Consider the following 21,414-nt stretch of genomic DNA (forward strand, 5'->3'; position numbering starts at 1 on the left):
CAGTTCTCATAGGACAACTTTAATAGTCTCTGTTTCTTTACTCTGTCTTACCAAAGACTTTATCAACCTGTACTGAAGAGTATAAGAAAGGAGAAATGAAGAAAAATAGAAGCCCCTGTTTGCCTCAAAGGTACTATTCAAATTAAATAGGTTAAATAGGCTTTGGAGGTCAGCCTAAGAAATGCACTACCATTGATTTGGTGGCGGATACACCTACATTCCTAACAATAACTTTTGTTGGGGATAGCTCTGTAGAGAGCATGATTATAGTATGAAAAAAACCATTGTACCTAGATAGACAAACTAAAGAAGACCAATTCTTCCCAAGTTTTCTTTTTTTATATATATAGAAAATTTTTATTTTTATGTAGGCAAATTTGTCAGTATGTTCTGGTGAGAAATGATATTATCTTTACTCTTTTTTGTTTCTCTCTCTTACATTGGAAACAACTTTAGGGGCCTCTGAGTGGCTCAGTCTGAGCATCAGACTTTGACTCAGGTTGTGATCTTACGGTTCCTGAGTTCAAGCCCCATGTCAGGCTTGCTGCTGTCAGCCTGTCAGCACAGAGCCCATTTCGGATCCTCTGTCCTCCCCTCTTTTGCCCTTTCCCTGCTCATGCTCTTTCTCTCAAAAAATAAATACAAATAAAAAAATATTTAAAAAAACCCTAAACTTTATTAGCTGGATTCATATTGCTTTTTTTTTTTAAATCAATTACATGGTGGTTTAGAGATTTAAATAATAATCTTAGCCTTTGTCATTTACTTGATGTCCTCTTGGACAAGTCATTTCATCTCACCAAGAACAGTTTTCTGTGTCAGTAAGATATTTAATGATCTAGAGAGATTCTTTGTGATGGTTTAAAAACATGTTCACAAATTACTTGATACTCCTCCCTTCAGGAGGTAGAACTTAATTTTTCTCTCATTGAATTTGGTCTGGATTTACATGACTTGTTTCTAGTGCATAGAAGATGAAGTAAGTGATGGTATGTCACTTCTAGGCCTTGGTCATTAAAGGCATTATGGGTTCCCTCCCGTTCACTAGTGCGCTCTCTCTCCCTCTCTCTCTCTCTCTCTTTCTCCCTGGGATCCCTGCTTCTGAGGGAAACCATCTTCTATGTTATAAAGATACTCAGACTGTCCTCTGAAGAGGCCCATGTGGCAGGGAACCAAGGCCTCCTGCCAACAGCCAGTAGGGAACTGAGGCTTTCTACCATCAGCCATGTGAGTGCACCATCTTGAAAATAAATCATGTGGCCCTAGGCAAGTCTTTAGATGACTGCAGCCATGGCTGACATCTCAACTGTAATCTCATGAGAGACCCTGGGCCAGAATTGCCCAGGTAAGCTGCTCCTAAATTCCAAACGCTTACAAAACATACGATGACAAATGTCTGTTTTAAGGCATTAAATTTTGGAGTAATTTGTTGTGTAGCAATAGAAAACTAATATGTCCTAGTATCTTACAGATACTTCCAGTTTATGATTCTATAATTTAAATGCAGGAGGCTGTATCTCTAATTGCCTGTTACTTTTACTAATACTTGACAAACTGCTTAGCCTGTTACATTTAAAAACTCTTCCTTGAAGAGTCTTCATTCCATATACCATTTTAGGCAGAAAACTAGATAACATATTTGAGAAGAAATATTTTTCAACTGGATATTTACTGTTTTAACAGCTTATATGTTTTAATGAGATGAGACCTTGGGAAGACTTTCCATAGAGTTCTAAAGTAGGAAAGGGCTCTTTAGTCTTTGGAGGTCCAACAGGAGCTATGTGTACCTTTTGACTTTATATGCAATACGTTAAGAACATTTTCTTGAGAAGGAATATGAATACCTTTCTCCAGATTTTCAGAGATTCCTGCCCCCAAAAAGAATTTAGAACCACTTATCTGCTTCCCATTCCCACCTGTGAGAATTCAGGTACAGAGAAGTGATTTACAGTTACCCAACAGAGATCTTCTTACTCTTAATTCAGTGTTCAGACTCCAATCTGAGAGGTAAATTCTACCTACAAGAGGCAGCTCAGGGCAGAACTGGTCTTTGCAATGCTCTCAAGTACCCAGACCCTTAGGACCTTTATACTTACTATTTTGCAATTGCATATCCCCTGTTCATTTAACTCATCCAACTGCTTCGGGAAGGGGGTCTGGAATAGATCTTCCCAAAAAAGACCCCTCTTGCTGACAGATCTTTTATATTGGTTACTTTCTGTTTTGTCCTTATATGGAAGCACACAGGAGCTCCGCCAGAGTGCTTCTTTACCATGGTACCTACCAGAATCCAGAATTATTCCATGGAGGAAATACACATTGTACTTATCTGACCTGATTATTACAGACATATCACTTACATGGTTTTTTTAGTATTTTTTTGAAACTTTCACTTCTTTGTAGTACTGTTACCCATCTCTTTCTGAACTAAGCCAAATATGAATATTAGCATCATAATAAATTAAGAGATTGGGTTGAAGGACCAGAAATCAAAGCTGAGTTCTAATATTTATGCTAGTTCAGGATTCATTCTGCCTATTTAAAAATTAGAAACTGCTAAGAACCATCTATAGATGCCTGGAAAACAAGTATAAATCCTTGATTGGAGAGCTGGAACATACCTTACATTCTTCCCATATCTCACACGGGACTGATCGTTCATTAGATTCTCTTTAAATACTTCATCATTAATAGTATTAACCCTGGGTTGATTAAAGCCAGGGCTGTTTGTGTTATAAATGGCCAGGCCTAATGGAAAGAGTGTAGGAAATCCTTGTTTTACCACTGACTTATATACCTCATGCTATTTGTATTTCAGCTTTCCCCAAACATTCACCCATATAGATTTGCCATCTATTCCCACCATCCCTGTGTACTCCAGGACACAAACATTTTGCTTTGACTAGAGCCAGGTCAGAGAAGCCATGACTGAAACTATAGTCCTAAAGAAACTGAGGCTAATGTGCTAATGCCATGAACTGCCCTGATAGCCCTAATCCTGATTCCCAGCTGTCCCTCCTCCCACTTGGCCCCAGAAGATGTCATCTATGAGCAGGTTCCTGGGCTTGGCTAAATGACCTAGCATAGTCCTGGCCATCATTCAGGGGTTCTTTGAGAGCACTGCCCCTCCTTCCCGATGGTAGAAACAGAGACTCAGAGCCTTGGAAACATTCCCAGGATCTCTGAATGCAAATGTTTCCAGCAAATTCAACATTATATCCTAACTTGTAAAACAGTCTTGTAGCACAAAGATAAAGTTAAATGACCCAAGTGCTAATCAGGTGTGTTTATTTTTCCATAAACAGAAAGATGTGGAATATTTGGCAAGAGGAAGGGTCATATTTTGTATTTGGGCAATTTTTCTTAAAAAGTAAAAATAGCTCTATATTTAAAAGTATAGTAATTCCAAAATAACAGATCAACCTTGTCTGAGGAATGGCAGGGAACTCCTTTGACAAGGAAATTAAACTTCCAAGGGGTTGAATTTAATTATAGATGGCAGCAAAGAGCAGAGGAAAGATCCCTGGAAAATTTTTAGAGAAAAACTAAGGTAAGGTGTTCTAAACGAATAAAATATTTGTGTGTGTGTGTGTGTGTGTGTGTGTGTGTGTGTGTGTGTGTGTGTTTTGATGGGGAGAAAAAAGGAGAGGGGGAAAAACCCTTTTGTGGGTGTTCTTTGAATCCAACCAGAAAGTATGGAAGTTCGTTAAAATGAGTTTTTTAGGAAGACAAATGTGGTTTTGGTGATTATATCAAAAAATATGCCTACTCTGTATTTTGAGAGAGACATGTGGCTCAGTGGACCAATTCAATAGTATTAGGCTACTTCATTTTTGCTATCTACAAATAGCTTCAGAGGGAACATTTCAAGGTAGAGTCAGAATTTATACAGTGGGATTACAAATTATATTGTAATAATGCTAACATTTAAAATGATGACTTTCCCTAGAAGAGCTGTCTGAATTTCAGTTTTCTTAATGGATTAGATACTTTGATTTTACATGCAAAAGATGCCAAGTATTCCACTGAATATGAATTATAAAGCAATATTAAAAGGGAAATACATGTAGCAGAAAATTTAAAAGCAAGTAAGAGCTAAGTTAATATGTATAAGTTGTATACCTCTCACTACCTAGTATGCTATTATTGGACAGTAGGTCCTATACTGTATCAAATGATAACTAAAAATGTTTTATTTTACTCTTTTATTTTGTAGGTATTATTACTTGGCATTCAAAGCACATGAAACACCTGTTGCTAGCAAAGAGAGCTGTGTTGCTATCTTGGAAAAGTCCAGATTAGATCACTGGGTGCTGGGAAAAACAAAGGTAGTTCTTTCTTTATTGTTCACATTGTCACCTGTGATGCTCTACTGTGTACTTTTGTCTATTGTCAGTGATATGACCAGCTCTGTACATTGTGTAGCTTAGCAGGCAAGACCCCAGCCTAACAGTGATCTTCGCTGGTCTTGGGTCAGGAGTGGTCCTAGGACCTCTGGACAAGAAGAGGAGGGTTTGCCTCCTGTTCTGCATGTAATTTGAGAGAACCATTTAACATTTCTAGAATGAGAACTTTGAGCTCATTTTAAAATGTCCCTCTAATTTAAATGCTGTTTATCCCAGCACCTCATGGAAATACACAAATCTTATTAATGACAATAAAAAGTATCTTTTACAGTTTTGTCCATTTTTCATTAGACTCTTGCTGTGTTTTTTACTGTATACCCTGATTAGTAGTCCCATTGTGTATAGCTTTTCATCTGGAACATCCTGTTGCTGCATCCCAGGTTTTTATGACCCATTCTGAATTGTCCTACAAAGCCAGTGGCAGCCTGAGTGTTGATGACAACATGGTTGCTCCTCAGCAGGAATTAGATCACTGTGGGTCCTGTACGTCCTTCTCCCAAACTTCCACTGCTGGCCATGGGTCAGTTCTGTTGGTTAGTGCCTCTATCAAGGGCTGTAGAGACAGATAGTAGAAGTCAAATTGAGAATATAGAACTCCTGGCAGATATAAGGCATTTTTGGAGAACATTTGGAATCTCCTAAACCCCATTTACCTCATTGTTTGTTCACGTCAATAACCAAGAATTGGCTCAACCTTAGAAGGGGAGTTGGTTTGCTCCTAAGCAGTCAGTAATACTGGCATAAAACACGTCACTGTAAACTTATTTAGATAATGGTTTTAATATTTTTATTAAGAATACTCTGGAGTAGACTGGATATCTGTTCGGGAGCCCATATTTAATGCTAAAAGTAATATCTCATTTCAGGTTTTTCTCAAATATTACCATGTTGAGCAGTTGAATTTGCTGCTACGAGAAGTCATAGGCAGAGTGGTGGTGCTGCAGGCATATGCCAAAGGGTGGCTTGGAGCCAGGAGATACAGAAGAGTCAGAGAGAAGAGAGAGAAGGGGGCCATTGCCATCCAGTCAGGTAAATAAATGGTCCTGAATCTTGGCATTTCATCAAGCACTCAGGCCGCTCGCCTGTTGCTTTTCTCAGTGGCTTCTTCTCTTCCTCCTACCTTCCCTTCCCTTCTTCTTTCCTTTCTTCCTTGCTTCAGCAAATATTTATTGAGTGCCTATTACAGACCAGTCCCTGGGCTAGATGCTGGGAATCTAGCCATGAGCAAGACTACCATGGTCTCTGACCTCCACATAAGCAAACAGACGTCACAACACACCGTGATAAGTGCAAGATAGAGGCAGTGTGAAGTGGGAAAAGGTAAAACCCAGATCACACGGACATGTGCCCCTTCTCCCAGATGACTGATGTGTAATACACACCTCAGGCCCATCACTAAGTTCTCAACATCAGAATCACTAACGCCATTTCCCAAAGGCTTTTCTAGCCCAGACAAAGCTTATAAACCTAGGGAACAAATTGCTCGGCTCTCCCCTACGCCCAGCCCATCCAGTGTCTCTTTCCACATGTGTGTGTCATTTGTGTTACAAACAGCATCTGAGCTCCTGTGCTGTTGCTGAGTGGTTATGAAAGCATCAGATCTTGTACATAATGGACAGTTTCCCTTGTGCCCTCATAACCCAGAATCATGTCGTTCACTCTGGACTTCACGACCACACTCAGCAACACTGAAGCCTGTGATGCTAACAGGAGGGACAAAACGGTGAAGTGGTCATGCTCCTGGCAGGCAGCTGAATGCCCCAGTCCTCTTTCTACAGGACTCAGCACATCCCCAGAGGTTTCCTTTCTCTTTCTCTTATCCTCATCCATTTCTTTTGCCTTTTGCCTTTCTACTGTCTATTTTCTTCTCTCGAAGCACTGTACTTAGCACATGGTTCACTCTCCCCAAACACACGTGTCATGCTACTAATTATTCCCCTTGACTCCCATCGTTATTTTTCACGCCTTCAAATTGATGTTCATACCTTCCTCCCCAGTAAAAAAAAATTGGTCAGGGCAGGCTCTTCAGTTCTTTCCCACCATCTCAACAAACCACCCTACCCCAAGTCCTGAAAATGAAGCTTCCTCTGTGGGTTGGAATGACAGGGAACCACCTCAGCTGGGATGGAGGTCCCAGTGATTCATAAGTAGATTCCAGTGTTCTGGAAACTCACTGCTGGAGCAAAAATAACTCCTTCTCAGAAGCATCTTGGAAGCCAAGCTAAGAGTACAGAGAGGCCTCTCTTCCCCCATCATCGCTCACGTATCTCTGCTCATTTTGTTTAGGGAGGAAGCAGGAGGGAGGAGAAGAGGGGTAATAGATTGGAGGGAAAACAGCTTATATCAATTCTCTGGCACGTTCTTAAATTAATGTCATTCCTAGCACATGGTTTTATATTTTTAGCCTGGAGAGGATATGATGCTCGGAGGAAATTTAAGAAAATAAGCAACAGAAGGAGTGAGTCTGCGGTTCGTATTCAAGCAGGTAATTAAAACATCATTTTCATAGCGTCCACTTGAAAATATTCTGTGATTAAGTTCATATGAGTTTAGGAAAGCTGAAAGGTTAATAATTCAGGAGCACCGGAATAGAAGGTAAAGTCCTAGTGGGGGTTCTAGTCCTTGTTCTGACACACCCCCTGCGTGATGATGGCAAGGCTGACAGTGAGCACTTACTGCATACTTGTGGAAAGATGCTCAAAGTAAGTCCTGGTTTATAGAGAGGGGACCTGCGGCACAGAGAAGTGAAGTAACGTGTCCATAGTCACATGGCTAGTCAGGAGCAGAGTCAGCATTTGAACACAGGCAGATTGGACACAGTCAACTTTACATACTGCCAGCTGAACAAATTCCTTTCCTTCTTGGAGTCACATGTCCATCGTCTGTGAAAGGAGAGCACTGGCTAAAGTCTGGTTAAGTCTGGAAGGTGTCTAATTACCTTGGAATTTCTCTGATTATATGCAAGGCCCATCTTTCAGCATCACAGAGATAAGAATAGCTCAGGGACTTTCCCAGAAAATGGAATTTCCCACACCCTGGCCTGTTTGTGACTAGGGTGGTCCTCTGCACCACCCCCCACCCCCACCCCAGGGTAAGCTGTGGCTCAACTTGGCCTGGCTGCATGAGTGCTCTGAGCTCTGCTTCCTGGCTCGTCTGACCTGTCCCTGGCTCCTGGATGGCTCTGTTCTTCTGCAAATGGCAATATCCACGGTGGCTTCCAGGCTGGGTTCCCTTCATCATTTGAAGCTCTATAATCTAAAGGAGGCTCTGGAAGAAGTATGCTCCAGCATGCCTGGAGCTCTGACAGTGGAGACAGAATGAGAGAGAAGGGGCTAGTCCAGTGGACTCCACAGGCTCAAAGGATAAGGTTTCAGATACTGTTGCCTTGAAGCAAACTCCTTAGTAAAACAGCTGCAATCTTTTTGAGATGGTCCTGCCCAGAGCCTGACTCCAGGAACACTTGTCAGAACTCTCTTAGGCCACTGTAGAGGCCAGACATCTTCATTCAGAACCAAAATATTTGGAAAGAAGGGGGCATCATTTAAATGCAAATGTGTAGCTTTTAACACCATCCCCTAGGAGTTTTAAGCTCTACAACTCCAAAGAGTTCAGGAAGAAGGATGTAATTGTAGTTGCAACTTAAGAAAAACAACTCAAAGTGCATTTGTTCCCTATTGCCCACCTCCACTCACCACACCACACACACCCATCTCCACCCCACCCCCCAAAGTCTCCTGGACTGATTTCAGATCCTGCAGTTTGGCCCAAAGCCCAACATATGTTTTAAAATATAAACTTGGGGTATATATTGTTGATCCACTGAGTCCAGTGTGTAGGATCATAAATCAAATTTTCCCTCTCTGAAAACGATCTTTACGGGCTTCCCTGTTTGCACTGTGTTATTGCCAAGTAAGGGCTGCATGAAAACACAGACAGGTTTGCTTCATCACCGGATCAGGTCAGTCATGATTGCATCGTTCCAGTAGAGCACCAGTGCGGTAGGTGCCATGGAAGGATAATCTTGTTTGGTAGAACCAGAGAGAGCACATCTCTTTAAGGTATTTCTGTTTTTTTAAAGCTTTGCAATCACCCCATTTTTTGGCCTGGCAACTAGTGTTCCTCCGTATCAGGTGGCATCGGGAGTCTCCAGGGACTTTGGCAGACATGAGGATGTTGAGAGTGGTACTCAAGCCACCCCTCCCTCTTAGAAGTCATGTGGCAGCCAGAGCAAAAGCAGGCAGAGTCCCTTTGCCCTTCAGCCAACACAGGAATCAAGGTGCTGGTTTTGAGTTAGCAGAAAAGATGCATGGGGAGGGTAACAGTATTTGCAGTTTTATTGGCAGTTTACTTTTACTTGAGAATGTTTTCCGTATCTTTATATCGGAAGCCATGGTTGTGTTGATCTAAAAAGCAAAGCCAACTCCTTCTAACTTCTCTGTTTTGGGGTGTGTTCTTCTCGAAGCATAACCTTCTCATTACAAGCTCTTCTTCACCCCACGAGAATATTTCTGGGCAGAACAAGCCCCAGACATAGTGCTTCCCTTACTTGTGAAGCCTGCAGGAAGTGACTTAGAGACGTTATCATAGACAGCCATTCTGATTGTTTTTGAAACTTATTCTCTAATTTTTTTTTCAACAAATCATTTCATTGGAAATTTAGATTCTATGGAATGCGTTTCTTTGTATTTCAAGTTCTGGCCCATAGCATTTTTTTGTGGGTAGTGTTGCTAAGATGTGTTATATATTTTTAAAAGAGCAGCCCTTGAAATTTAGGAAGCATTTGGCCTACATGTTGCTACAGACCAGCGCATATTGAAATTTGTTTGCCTTTCATCTCCTTCCCAATAAAAGCAGCCGCACAGCTTATCCCTTTAGCTTCCTCAGAACTTCCTTTCAGAATTCCCGATCTATTACGGCACATTCACATACCAGAAACAAGATGCCTTTTCATGCTGTCAACCTTTTTCATCTGAAATGTAAATTAATTCTTGCTGGTATGCCTTCACAGAGATCAAAGTCGGGGTATTAACCTTCCTGGGCTTTCTCTGGGAATCCGTCCCCAGGACCGGGCTGCTACTAAGAGGCCAGTGTCCCTGTTATAGGGCCCTCCTCCAGGAAGCCCTCGGTCTAGGAGCCACCATTTCAAAGGTACAGCGTCGTTTTGCAACTGACCTCATCATTACTTTAAACTAGGTGAGAAATGATCTGCCTGGCTAATTCTTGAAAGAGAGAGAGGGAAGGAGGGAAGGGGATACACACACACACAACACACACACACACACACACACACACACACACACACACACGAGTCTGTTCATTTTAATTGTGGGCCCTTCACTCAGATTCCCGGAGCTTGTTTAAGTGGTTTTGACAGCGAGTGATCTCGGTATGGTAGAGGGAGGGACAGGGCTCCAGATTGGAAACCTCTCCCCTTGCTCAGTGGGTCATTTCTTGCCTGTCAGTCTTTGAGGTAGGCCACATTTGCATTTTCAAAATAAACAGATGCCTTTCAAATACATGAGCTGGTGGTCTAGAGATCTCTGTGGGCCCAAACAGTTCACCAGCCAGTGATCAAATGCTGGAAGAGAAAACAAACGGAAAAAAATACCCTAGGTACATGCTCATCCATTTCCTAAGTGTATAACATTACACCAGCAATAAAGGGCCTTTATGAGATGTGAGGAATCTGGAGGAGAGAGAGCTAGGGATCCCAAGCAAAAGTATAGTATGTCATTTTCCCTTTTTTTTTTTTTTGCTGGGGTGAGAGCAACTTTGAATATCATCTTAGTGAGAAATGGCATGTTTCGTGTGTTTTTATTAGTTAATGCTAATAATAGGCTCTTGCCAATGGAAAACATTCTTTTAAACACCAAAAAATTTAAAATTACATACTTTTTAAATCAGGTAAGATTGAAAACGTATTAGTTTTCAGAGAGATGGGATATTCTAAGTAAAAAGTAACAGTTATATGTCATTCCCTTACTAATCTATTATTTTTTTAATGCACCCTTAAGTGTCAGAAAGTGGATATAACTAGATTTAGTCAAATAAAAATGCACACATTCCTCAGTAAATAGTATCAAAACACATAACTTGCAGGCAATTCATAAAAGGTCTACAATATTTCATTCTTTAAGTTTTTGAAAGCATTGGCCTTAAAATTCCTCCTCTAATTCAAGATCTGTTTTTTAAATGAGAGCAAAGTGGTGGGCCTCCCATCTTGGAGGGGAAATGCCTCAAGTAGGTGACAGTGGAGCCCGAGAGGCTGGGAGCAGAATTTCAAAGAATGTCTCCGGAAAGAGTAGGCTCTTCCAGCCCCCACTCCAGTTCTCCTCCCAACCCCCAGAAGCAGGAAGAGCCCATTGGTTTACAGCATATTTTCATCTAATTGCTTCAGTGCAGTGGAAATTGTTTTCCCTTTCTCTGTGTCCTCTGATCAGCTTCCTACTTACTCTCCTCCTTGGCCCTTCCAACAACACAGATAAACGATAGCCATTTCTCCTTCTGATGCTTTTTTGGGGAGAATGCTTTTTGGAGCATCAGCTGTGACTCTGGCAAGACTTAGGTTTCCTTGAGCCTGTGAACAGGCATTTTTTATTTTATTTTTTAAAGTTTATTTATTTTTGAGAAAGAGAGAGAGAGAGAGAGAGAGAGAGAGAGAGAGAGAAAAGACATGCCAGTAGGGGAGGGGCAGAGAGAATCCCAAGCAGGCTCTGCACCCTTAGCACAGAGCCTGATGCAGGACTTCATATCATGAACTGTGAGCTCATGACCCAAGCCAAAATCAAGAGTGGAATGCTTAACCCCCTGAGCCGTCCAGATGCCCATGAACGGGCATTTTAAACTGGATTCAGCTGGAACTGCTGGGTACATCATATGATACCGGCCAATAAGAGTTGCTTTAAATGCTGCTTCCAGAAGGGAAAGCAAGCATCATGTCCAGATAGGTTCCAGCACACTCAGATGCATTTCCAGATAGCAGCCTATCAGAACCTGTTTAACTACTTTTAGAAACTTGACCCTACTTCATAACAAAACCAAATTTTTAGTATTTAAAGCTGCTTGAACTTTTAAACCTCTCTGGGAGTAAGGCCTCCTCCTAGCCTTTTCTAACTTTAAAAGGTTGGTTCCTTTAGCACTGTTGGTGAATTGGCAGGGACTGGGTGGTTGTAGTAATTTGCTAGAACTAGATTTCTGGAAATATCCCTAGGTGTGCAGGACAATTATATTTTAAATTTGGAAATTTCTTTCTTCCTTCACTATTTGTTAAGTATCTACTTTATACTGGAGCTACCATGGTGAATGATGGGATTTGATTTGGAGCGTCAAATTTTCATTCTCTGATACAGAGGGCTATAAAATATCCTGTCCCCTAGAGAGATGATGTTTGTATAAATCAGGTACTCTATATTATGCCAACACATATTGGGAGGAAATTCTGTAAAACTTCAGTGTAATACAATGAGCCAAAATCATTATAAAATATAGCTGAGGGTTTACATTGAAATAACCCATGTTTCTTGAAGGTAAAAATGATCACAGAAGATATTTTTTCATTCTGACAGAGCTGTGTGTAAGCAGATTGTTGATCACAAGCCAAACAGTAGAGGAAGGTCAAGTGAATGTACCATTGAAGGAAAAGGCCCACTTTGAACTAACAAAAGGAAAACAAGCACAACCTCTTTCATTCCTCTCCTTTCATTGCTGTTTGCCATTGTATCTCTATTCCATTGTTTCTTGACTCACTCCATTTCTGTCTCTTAGATTCCTGATTATTTCACACACACACTTGCCTCCTCAAGATGTGAGGAAGACAGCTTCCAAACTCTTCCTGTCCATTGGGAAGGAACCAGCTACCTCTCCTTTCCTGGTGTTTTAGGTCATATCCATTCGAGAGTAAGGCAACATCCAGAGGAAGGTGTTAACTGGTGTATCCAGGCTTGAGATGAGCTATGAGGTGCACACTAGCTCCACTGCCTTCTAAACCTTTGTTTAACAGAAGACAGAATACCTTCAGGTTTATGCAAGGGATCTTGCCCAGTCCATCTGCACATGGCCTGGGTTTCTCTAACTTTATAGGTAAAAAAGTTGGGACTAATTTCTGACAGCTATAGGCTTAACATTTTGGAGGGGGAAAATGTTTGTGGGGACCAGTATTGTGCTTTACTTGGGAAAATGTGCATTGTTTATGAACAAGACATGTGCAGAGACATGTATGACATACAGGACAGGACATACGGAGCTCCCCTGAAGCTTGGCTTAGAGGAAGTGGTATATAGCAGAGAGAAGGCCTGACCTGCAGCTTCAAGGTTTCTGTTAAGAAATGGCCTCTGCCAAACCTCACTTGGGCACAAACAGTAGAATTCTTGCCATGAAATGACTTGGGACGCAAAGGAACGTCCTTTGCTATGAAATCAAATAATTGTTCGTGTTTGAATATAATGCCCACAGGGCAGGGTGCTATTCACCTGATGCACAGAGAGGACACTGCAAAGCCAATGTGGACTTGGGGTCTGCTAATACCTGATATCATGTTGATGTGGCACAGAACTGTGCTCAAGGTGAACCTTTGGTGCATCTGTACCAGCAGGACTCAAGGTTAAAATTTCAGAGGAAGTCCATGAGTGCTTCAATTTCGAATCATCTCTTCCATGCTGGACCTCATATAGAGCTCCAGAATCTGGCTAAAAAGAGGTACTGCCCAAAATGGCATCTTTACCACCTCAACCTTGAGTGAAGCAACATGATCATGATCAATAACACACTCAGGTTGCCTTTATTCTATGGAATCATAGTTATTTAGGCTATATCCACATAATAGTAAAGAAACATTAGGGGAAAAAGTGAACTGCTATGGCAAGAGTGATTGGGCTTCTTTTCCTCAAAAGACTCCTGTGTGTAGAAAGGCAAATTTTGTTTTTCCCTTTAACAGATGAAACAGAAGCACAAGGAATTTAAATAAGTTGTCTCCCCTTATGTGTTATGTGAGCTTAAAAATTGGCATCAAAGCCCTCTTCTGAGTCCTCACCCAGTTCCCTTTTCAGTAGACCACACTCTACGATTGGTTTCCATCTTGGATATGGCACATGGACATAGGGTACCAGCTTTTGGAAGAGCTCTATATACCAACCTAAGCAAGTGGACTTTGGAATCAAAACAATTGACTTTAACCAAAAAACCCCAAAAATCTGATTTAAAAATGGGCAGAGGACCTCAATGGAAAGAATACATGCTGATGGCCAATAGACATATAAAAAGATGCTCAACATCACTAATCATCAGGGAAATGCAGATCAAAAGCACAATGAGATATCAGCTCACACCTGTCACAATGGCCAAAATCAAGAAGACAAGAAATAATAAGTGTTGATGAAGTACGTGAAGGAAAAGGAACTCTGGTACAGTGTTGGTGGGAATGTAATTGGTGTAGCCACTATGGAAAACAGTATGGAATTTCCTCAAAAAATTAAAAACAGAAATACCATATGATCCGATAATTCCACTACTGTGTATTTTCCCAAATAAAGTGAAAACACTAACTCAAAAAGGTATATGCACCCTTATGTTTACTGCAGCATTATTTATAATAGCCAAGATATAGAAGCAACCTAAGTGTCGATCTTGCCATTTGCAACAAGACAGATGGACCTAGAGAGTATTATGCTAAGAGAAACAAGTCAGACTGAGAAGGACAAATACCATATGATTTCACTCATATGTGGAATCTAAAAAAGCAAAACAAATGAGTAAATAAAAAGTAGAATCAGCCTTTAAATACAGAGAACAAACTGATGGTTGCCAGAGGGAAGGGGTATAGGGAGATGGGCCAAATCGGTGAAGGGGAGTGGGCTTTTAGGTGTAGAATGATTAAGTCATGGGAATAAAAGGTATAGCACAGGGAATATAGTTGATGGTATTGTAATAATGTTTTATGGTAACAGATGGTAGCTATAGTTGTGGTGAGCATAGCATAATGTATAGAGATGTTGAATCACTGTGTTGTACGCCTGAAACTTCTGTAACATTGTAATTCCACTATACTCAAATTTTAAGAAAAAGGAAAGAAAATCAAGCAAACAGGGCACCTGGGTGGCTCAGTTGGTTAAGCGTCCAACTTCGGCTCAGGTCATGATCTTGTAGTCAGTGAGTTCGAGTCCCGCGTTGGGCTCTGTGCTGACAGCTCAGAGTCTGGAGCCTGCTTCAGACTCTGTGTCTCCGTCTCTCTTTGCTCCTCCCCCACTCACACTCTGTCTCTCTCTGTCTCTCAAAGATGAATAAATGTTACAAAAAACAATTTTTAAGAAAATCAAGCAAACAAAAGCAATTGACTTTAATTCCCAGCTATGCCATAATTTGTCATATGGTTTGGGGAAAAGTACTTAACTTCTGAGCCTTAGTTTCCTCACCTATAAAATGGGACTCATTAAGGCCTAATTCTCAGGACTGTTGTGAAGATGATTACAAATAATATATGCAAAGCATCTTGCATGGTACCTAGTACCTGGTAGATATTCACTAAATGTTAGCTCCCTCTCTGTACTCCCTTCCCAAATAAGAATTTCACTGGGAAAAATAGTCTGTATAGTACTCTCTCTGTATGTGTGTATATATATATGTATATATACCTACATCTATGTAAGTGAGCATATATATTATAACTTCAAAAAGATCAAACTATTTCTCTCACTTTTGGAGGAAAAAAATAGTACCTGTTAAATCTTAAATGTAGTTACAATAAAACATTTATAAGAGAGAATTTTCCATGGTGCCTGGGTGGTTCAGTCAGTTAAGCGTCTGACTCTTGATTTTGGCTCAGGTCATGATCTCCCAGTCGGGATCTCACAGTCCTGAGATTGAGCCCTGTGTGGAGCTGAGTGCAGAGCCTGCTTGGGATTCTATCTCTCCTTCTCTCTCTGCCCCTCCACCACTCATGCGTGCTCTCTGTCTCTCTCTCTTTCTCTCTCAAATAAAAAAATAAAAATAAATAATTTTCCAAATCTTGACTTATGTCTTGCTTATCTGACAGGAAAAGTTAAAAAGCAATAATATCATGTGAAATGTTTCAGGTGGTTTTGTTGTTTCTGTAAAGAGCTGTGCTCCATAATGCCAAGAGCTTGATTCATTTGCGTAGAGAAATTTTTTCACTCACCTCGACATTGTTAAGATTTAATGGTTTAGTATGCTACTGACATCATTTCCCCATTCACTGGTTTGAGGCTCTTCTGTAACTCGTTCTGGAAAATAGCAAGTCCCCTGCTCATCCTCTTCCATGAAGTCAGAAACTCTAAAATCCAGGAGTTAAATATCACCCAGATTTGCTGCCTGCTGGTGTGGAAAGCAAGTCGCCTTTCAGATGTCTAAGGAGTTGGAAGATCTCAGTGTGCATATCATACTTAACCCACGGTGACGGGTGATTGGCAGCATAACAGCTGAGCGACAGCCATTTGGCTGGGAGTTCAAACCCCAACACGAAGAGCCATAGCAGGATCATGGCTTGATTTGCTGTGGCCGTGAAGTCTAAATCACCGAGCACAGAGGTGGAGGCAGAGGTGACAGCTGGTAGCCATTCTCATCAATAAAGTTGTGACGGTTGAGATGTACAAGCAACCAGAGCCTGCTAATTTCATAGACTTTGAGCCAAGTACTTAGTGTCAAAACCAGCTATGGTCAATGATACAAATGGCTCTGAAGGGTCCCTCGTCAGCAGCAGGGCTCTCCCCACCAGACTCTTTCTTCCTAGTGGGTGAGAAGTGATTGGATCCTGCTTTCCAGGAACAATCAGTTTGAGAAGACCTTATTTTTTTATTTTTAAGTTCTGGTGATTTTTTAAAAGTCATATTTATTGAGGTGTAATTTATATACAATAAAACACAAACAGTTTGATAAAATTGGATGAACACATACAGTCAGGTAACCCCCTCCACAATCAAGAAAAAGAAAATTATGAAAAAGCTCCCTCATGCCCTTTCTGTCACCATCCCTCCCACACCCTTAGCTCCTGGTGATCACCAATGGGTTTTCTGTCCCAATAATTACGCCTTTTCCAAAATGTCATAAAAACAGAGTAATATAGTACATAGACTTTTGTGTCTGGCTTCTTTCACTTAGCATAATGCTTTTACAGTTCATCAGTGTTGGTGCATTTAACACTAATTTGTGCTTTTTCATTGCTGAGCAGAACTCCAGAGTATAGATATACCACAATTTTGCCAATTACCAGCTAAATGATATTTGTTTCCAATTATTAGTGACAGTGAATAAAGCTGTTATAAACATCCAGACCTTTATCTTTTTAGGGAAGACTTACAGGAAAGTAAATAACTTTGATTTATGGGAAACAGGAGCTGTTTAAGCTAGAATGATCCTAGAGGTGGGAGTTATTTCCTTCTTGACTAACAAACGGTAACACTTGTTTTCCTAACATGTTATTTTTGCATAGCAATTTCCAGTTTCTACAAGGCATTTTCATTCACCTTATTTTTGTAATTATCAGACTAACCCTGAAAAGTAGGTTGGGAATCTTACCCCATTTTACAGATGGTAGCTAAGAAACACTGCAGTCAAGACTGCCTCAGTCCTGATCTGGTATCCTTCCCCCAAACATTTTCTGAACAGGAACATCCTCTCTGTGCAGAACACTCTGCTAAATGCTTTTGGGGTGGTCACAAAAACAACATCAAAATTATTTTTTTTCCCAGTAAGAGGGGACAGTCTGATGCTCCACATCATATGTCAGCAGGAAAATGCAAATTAAAACAACAAAATACCATTATACACCTATTAGAATGGCCAAAATCTATAACACTGACAACATCAAATGCGATGAGGATGTGGAACAACAGGTACCTCATTCATTGCTGGTAGGAATACAAAATGGTACAGCTACTTTGGAAGACCGCGTGGTGGTTTCTTATAAAAGTAAACATACTCTTACCATATGATCCAGTAATCACACTTTTTGATATCCACCCAGAGGAGTTGAAAACTTACATCCACACAAAAACCTGCACACAGATGTTGGAGGCAGCTTTATTCATAATTGCCAAAACTTGGAAGCCACCAGGATGTGCTTCAGTAGGTAAATGGATAAATAAACTGTAGTACATTCAGACAATGGAAATTATTCAGTGCTAAAAAGAAATGAGGTATCAAGCCACGAAAAGGCATGAAGGAAACTTAAATGCATATTACAAGGTGAAAGCCAGTATGAAAAGACTATGTACTGTATGATTCCAAATATATGACATTCCAATAAAACCAAATCTATGGAGACAGTAAAAAGATCAGTGGTTGCCAGAGATGTAGGAGGAGGTTAATAGGCAGAGCCCAGAGGATTTTTAGGACAGTGAAGATACCATATGACACCATAATGATGGATATATGTCATTTCTTGTCCAAACCCATATGATATACAACATCAAGAGCAAACCATAATGTAAACTATGGATTTGGGGTAATGAAGAAGTGTCAGTGTAGGTAACAAATGTACCACTCTGGTGGGAGGTGTTGAGAGTAGATGCATATGTGGGAGCAGGGAATATGGAGAAATCTCTGTGCCTTCCCCCCTCAGTTTTGCTGTAAGTCTAAAACTACTCTGAAAATGTTTTTAAAAGGAGGTGGGAGAAACAGTCTCAGATGGAACCAGGACGGACACATCTGCCCCAGGCTTAAGAGGAGTACTAAGCCAGAGCCAACAAACACAACCACAAGAAACAATCTATGAAGCTTCCTCCAATCTTTTTTGTAAGCAGGCAAGGCATAAATTCTATGAAGTAAATCCCATTGAAGGCTGCTGGGAGTCAGAGAACATAGTGACAGTCCCTGGATGCTTAAAGGCAAGGGGAATTCCCCAAACAGTGATGTTCCAGGGCAGACAAGAAACTCATCTCTAGGATGAGAGAAAACCTTCCTCCTTAGTTTCCAAGTTAGAGAAAGCAATTATGAGGCAAGACTTTTCTTTGAACTCAAAGTTTGACCGGGATAATGACTGGAATTAAGTACTAGACAATCAAAGTGGAAAATGATCTCGTAGGCCTGAAATTACCAGAATTGTTTTATGTGGAGACTAGCGTGTCTGATGTGGCTGTTAAAAGAAAAAAAAAATCTGTCAATGAGATTCTGTTCTTTGAGAAAAGAATTTTACTTTCTCAGTGCTGCTTTTGGTGGCATTTGCCTGTCAGACCTCCCACAAATTGGCCTCTTTATGTTCTGATAAGATGGCTGCTGACCAGCTGTCACTCCAGCCAGAAATGACACAGGCTCCTTGTGCAATTGGCCAGCAGCAGTTAGGAGGGGAAGGTTGGGCTTTTGTGCCTCATCTGTATGCGCCTTCTCTGCCAGATACAGTAGGCACCGTTTGCCAGGTCCATTATGAGAGCAGGAAAGCTTACCCAGCCTAGATCCCCAACCAAGAAATCAACCTGGACAGTGCCCCTGCTAGAAAGCATGCCTCTGGGTCTGTCCTCTGGGTAGGCCATCAAATGCCTGTCTAGACCAGAGGCTCCTCCCATAGCAGCTGATCTGTGGGACCTTAGAGGCCCAGACATGTGAAAGAAATAACTTCCGCTTCTAAAGGAAAAAATAAGAGTTAATGATTTTTGAATGTTTACATTAATGGGGCTGCACTGTGTAATATTTAGGAATCCAGACTTTAGGGTGAAACTGTTTGGGTTTGAGTCCTGGTTCTGCCACTTTCCAGCTGTGTGTGTGACTCTTAGGCAAGTCATTGAACCTGCCTGGGCCTCAGTTTCCTTACCTGTAAAATGGGAATAATAGTGGCCTCTACCTTTTAAAGTTACCATGAGGATTAGTGAGGGCCTTAGAACACTTCATGGCACATAATAATCCATATATTTGTGTTTGTTAAATGAAAATAATGGAAATTTCCCTAACTCCTGTTCTTAATGAGCCTCCCCTGCCTCCCCAGCCAAATCAAGCTGAATACAGGTACCTGATTTTTTTCTCCTCATTTCTTTTTTCTTAACAGCTGTCAGCTTTTCCTCTTCATGTTAGTTTCCTAGGGCTAACATAACAAATTACCCCAAACCTTGTAGCATAAAACAACAGAAATGTATTCTCTCACAGTTCAGGAGGCTGGAGGTCCAGAATCAGCAATGTTGGTTTCTCCTGGAGGCTCTGAGGGAAAATTCTTTCCATGCCTCTCTCGTAGCTTCTGATGCTTGGCAGTCTTTGGCTTAGACACCCATCGCGTAGCTTTCATTATCATATGCATTCTCCCTGTATCTGTATCTTCACATGGCCTTCTTAGAAGGGCACTAACCATTGGACTGATGACCCAGCTGAATCCAGTATGACCTCATCTTAAACCAGTTACATCAACAAAAACCTTATTTCCGAGTAAGGTCACATTCTGAGGTTGTAGATGGACAGGAATATTGAGAGGACTCTAGTCTACCCAGCTTACCCCCTTAAAGTGTCAGGGTGTTTGTTCATTGTTATCTCTTTTTACTCTTACTCTCTGTATTAATTAGAATGTAAGCTCCATGAGAGTATGGACTATATCTCTTTAAGTATAGTCTGAGGCAGCCAGCCTTGCTTAAAATGGGTTTACTGGACCACCTCAAGAGAATGGAGAGGCATGGTGTCATCAGGCTGGGTGTGGGAAGGTCACGCTTGAGGTAGGAGAGTCACTCAGAAGGAGAGAGACAGAGCAGATGGAAAAAAATTCCCATTCGAGGAAATTAAAAAGGAGAAAAGTCAGAGATTCCAAATATTCTAATATGGTATATCTAGAAGTACTGCCAGCAAATTAGAAATAGCCAGAGTCAGAGGAAGGTGGGGGATGAGAGAGAACAAGGTTTACATCACAGGTCAGAGAAAAAGGAGACGGCACAGAGTTTGTTGACTGCCTCAGGGCAGAGCCTAAAGAATATCTCCTCTGTGGGAAGGAGGGACTCTGCTGCCAGTGTGGTTTCTTCTAGAGCCAAGGGACGCAACTGGAAAGAACTAGCCATCTTCAGATACCTGAGGTAGTCTGAGATGGTGGAACATCTTCAAACCATCATGACCTTGAGGGTCATGGAGAATGGAAGAAGAGACGTGACAGCCAAGATAAACCCTTCAGTATTTTTCCACCCAAGGCATGAGCTGTTTTGGTAGAGAGATATTTAGGTGTTTATCAACATGAGCCAAACTAACTGGACAATGAAAAGCTGCAATTGTGATAGTCCTCAACCAAGTGGAATGTGTAGTCTCTCTTTTCCATGATGGCATTATTGGTTGTCAAGCCAGGACAATTAAAGAACAGGGCTTTAAGATGAAAGGAAAGGACAGACTTGCCTGAGGGGTAGAGATGTGGAGGGAAGGAGGAGACCTTGTCCCTCCTTTTACTTCCCTGATGGTACACCTGAAAAGGAAATAGGAAAGCCACCTGGTTGTCAAACCAGCAGCCCTGGCCTGGTGCACTTAAGACTTCTATTTGTCACCCAGCTCCCTATTTGACTAATGCAATCAGTGAGACAGAGGTTACCTGAATTACCAATGTCACCAAGCTAGTAGGAAGTCCAACCAGAACAATTATCAATTCTCCTATTTTCTACAACTATGCCCTTTCCAACCACACTGTATTAAATCTTAAAAATAAGTGCCAGATCTGTTGATGATATTTATCACCTTGGAGTCTCAAACTGTAAGACAAATGTGGGTTTCGCTAGCCACATGATGTCACCCACTTTGGTAATTCATCCAGGTATGGGAGCATAACCTTGGTAAGTTACTCCTTTGTTTCATTCCACAGAGCACCCTTCAGGCCAAAGCAGTGATCTGCAGCCTGCTGTTGCAGGGGACACCAAGGAAAGTGCCCACGGTCAAGACTGTAGTGAGCTTGGTGACCACACAGGTAGGATCATTAGAGGTTTGGGAAGGGTGTCCTGTAGTTAGAGACGTTCCATAGCTGAAAATGATCGCCTGATATGGTGATCTGTTTTTCTATAGGTGACAGCTGATTAAGTGCAGGGACGGCTTTACAAAGGACCCCATAGGTGATTTC

General features: G+C 41.2%; 1 protein-coding gene across 14 annotated transcripts in view; it reads left to right on the top strand.

Moving 5' to 3' along the window:
* MYO3B (myosin IIIB) overlaps positions 1 to 21,414 on the top strand; it is a 471,131-nt gene that overhangs the window by 332,503 nt on the left and 117,214 nt on the right. For 13 of the 14 annotated variants that reach the window (XR_008295422.1, XM_053215252.1, XM_053215254.1 and 10 more), the window contains 4 exons: positions 4,217 to 4,328; positions 5,273 to 5,435; positions 6,811 to 6,891; positions 21,163 to 21,264. Coding sequence is in view for 13 of the 14 variants with exons in the window: in XM_053215252.1 (XP_053071227.1) it covers positions 4,217 to 4,328; positions 5,273 to 5,435; positions 6,811 to 6,891; positions 21,163 to 21,264 (458 nt within the window). In the remaining variant the exon portion in view is untranslated. The remainder of the gene's footprint in view (positions 1 to 4,216; positions 4,329 to 5,272; positions 5,436 to 6,810; positions 6,892 to 21,162; positions 21,265 to 21,414) is intronic. The other variant, XM_053215257.1, reaches the window with a different exon arrangement.

Source organism: Acinonyx jubatus, chromosome C1 (genome assembly GCF_027475565.1).
Source record: "Acinonyx jubatus isolate Ajub_Pintada_27869175 chromosome C1, VMU_Ajub_asm_v1.0, whole genome shotgun sequence".
In the NCBI taxonomy this organism is placed as follows: Eukaryota; Metazoa; Chordata; class Mammalia; order Carnivora; family Felidae; genus Acinonyx; species Acinonyx jubatus.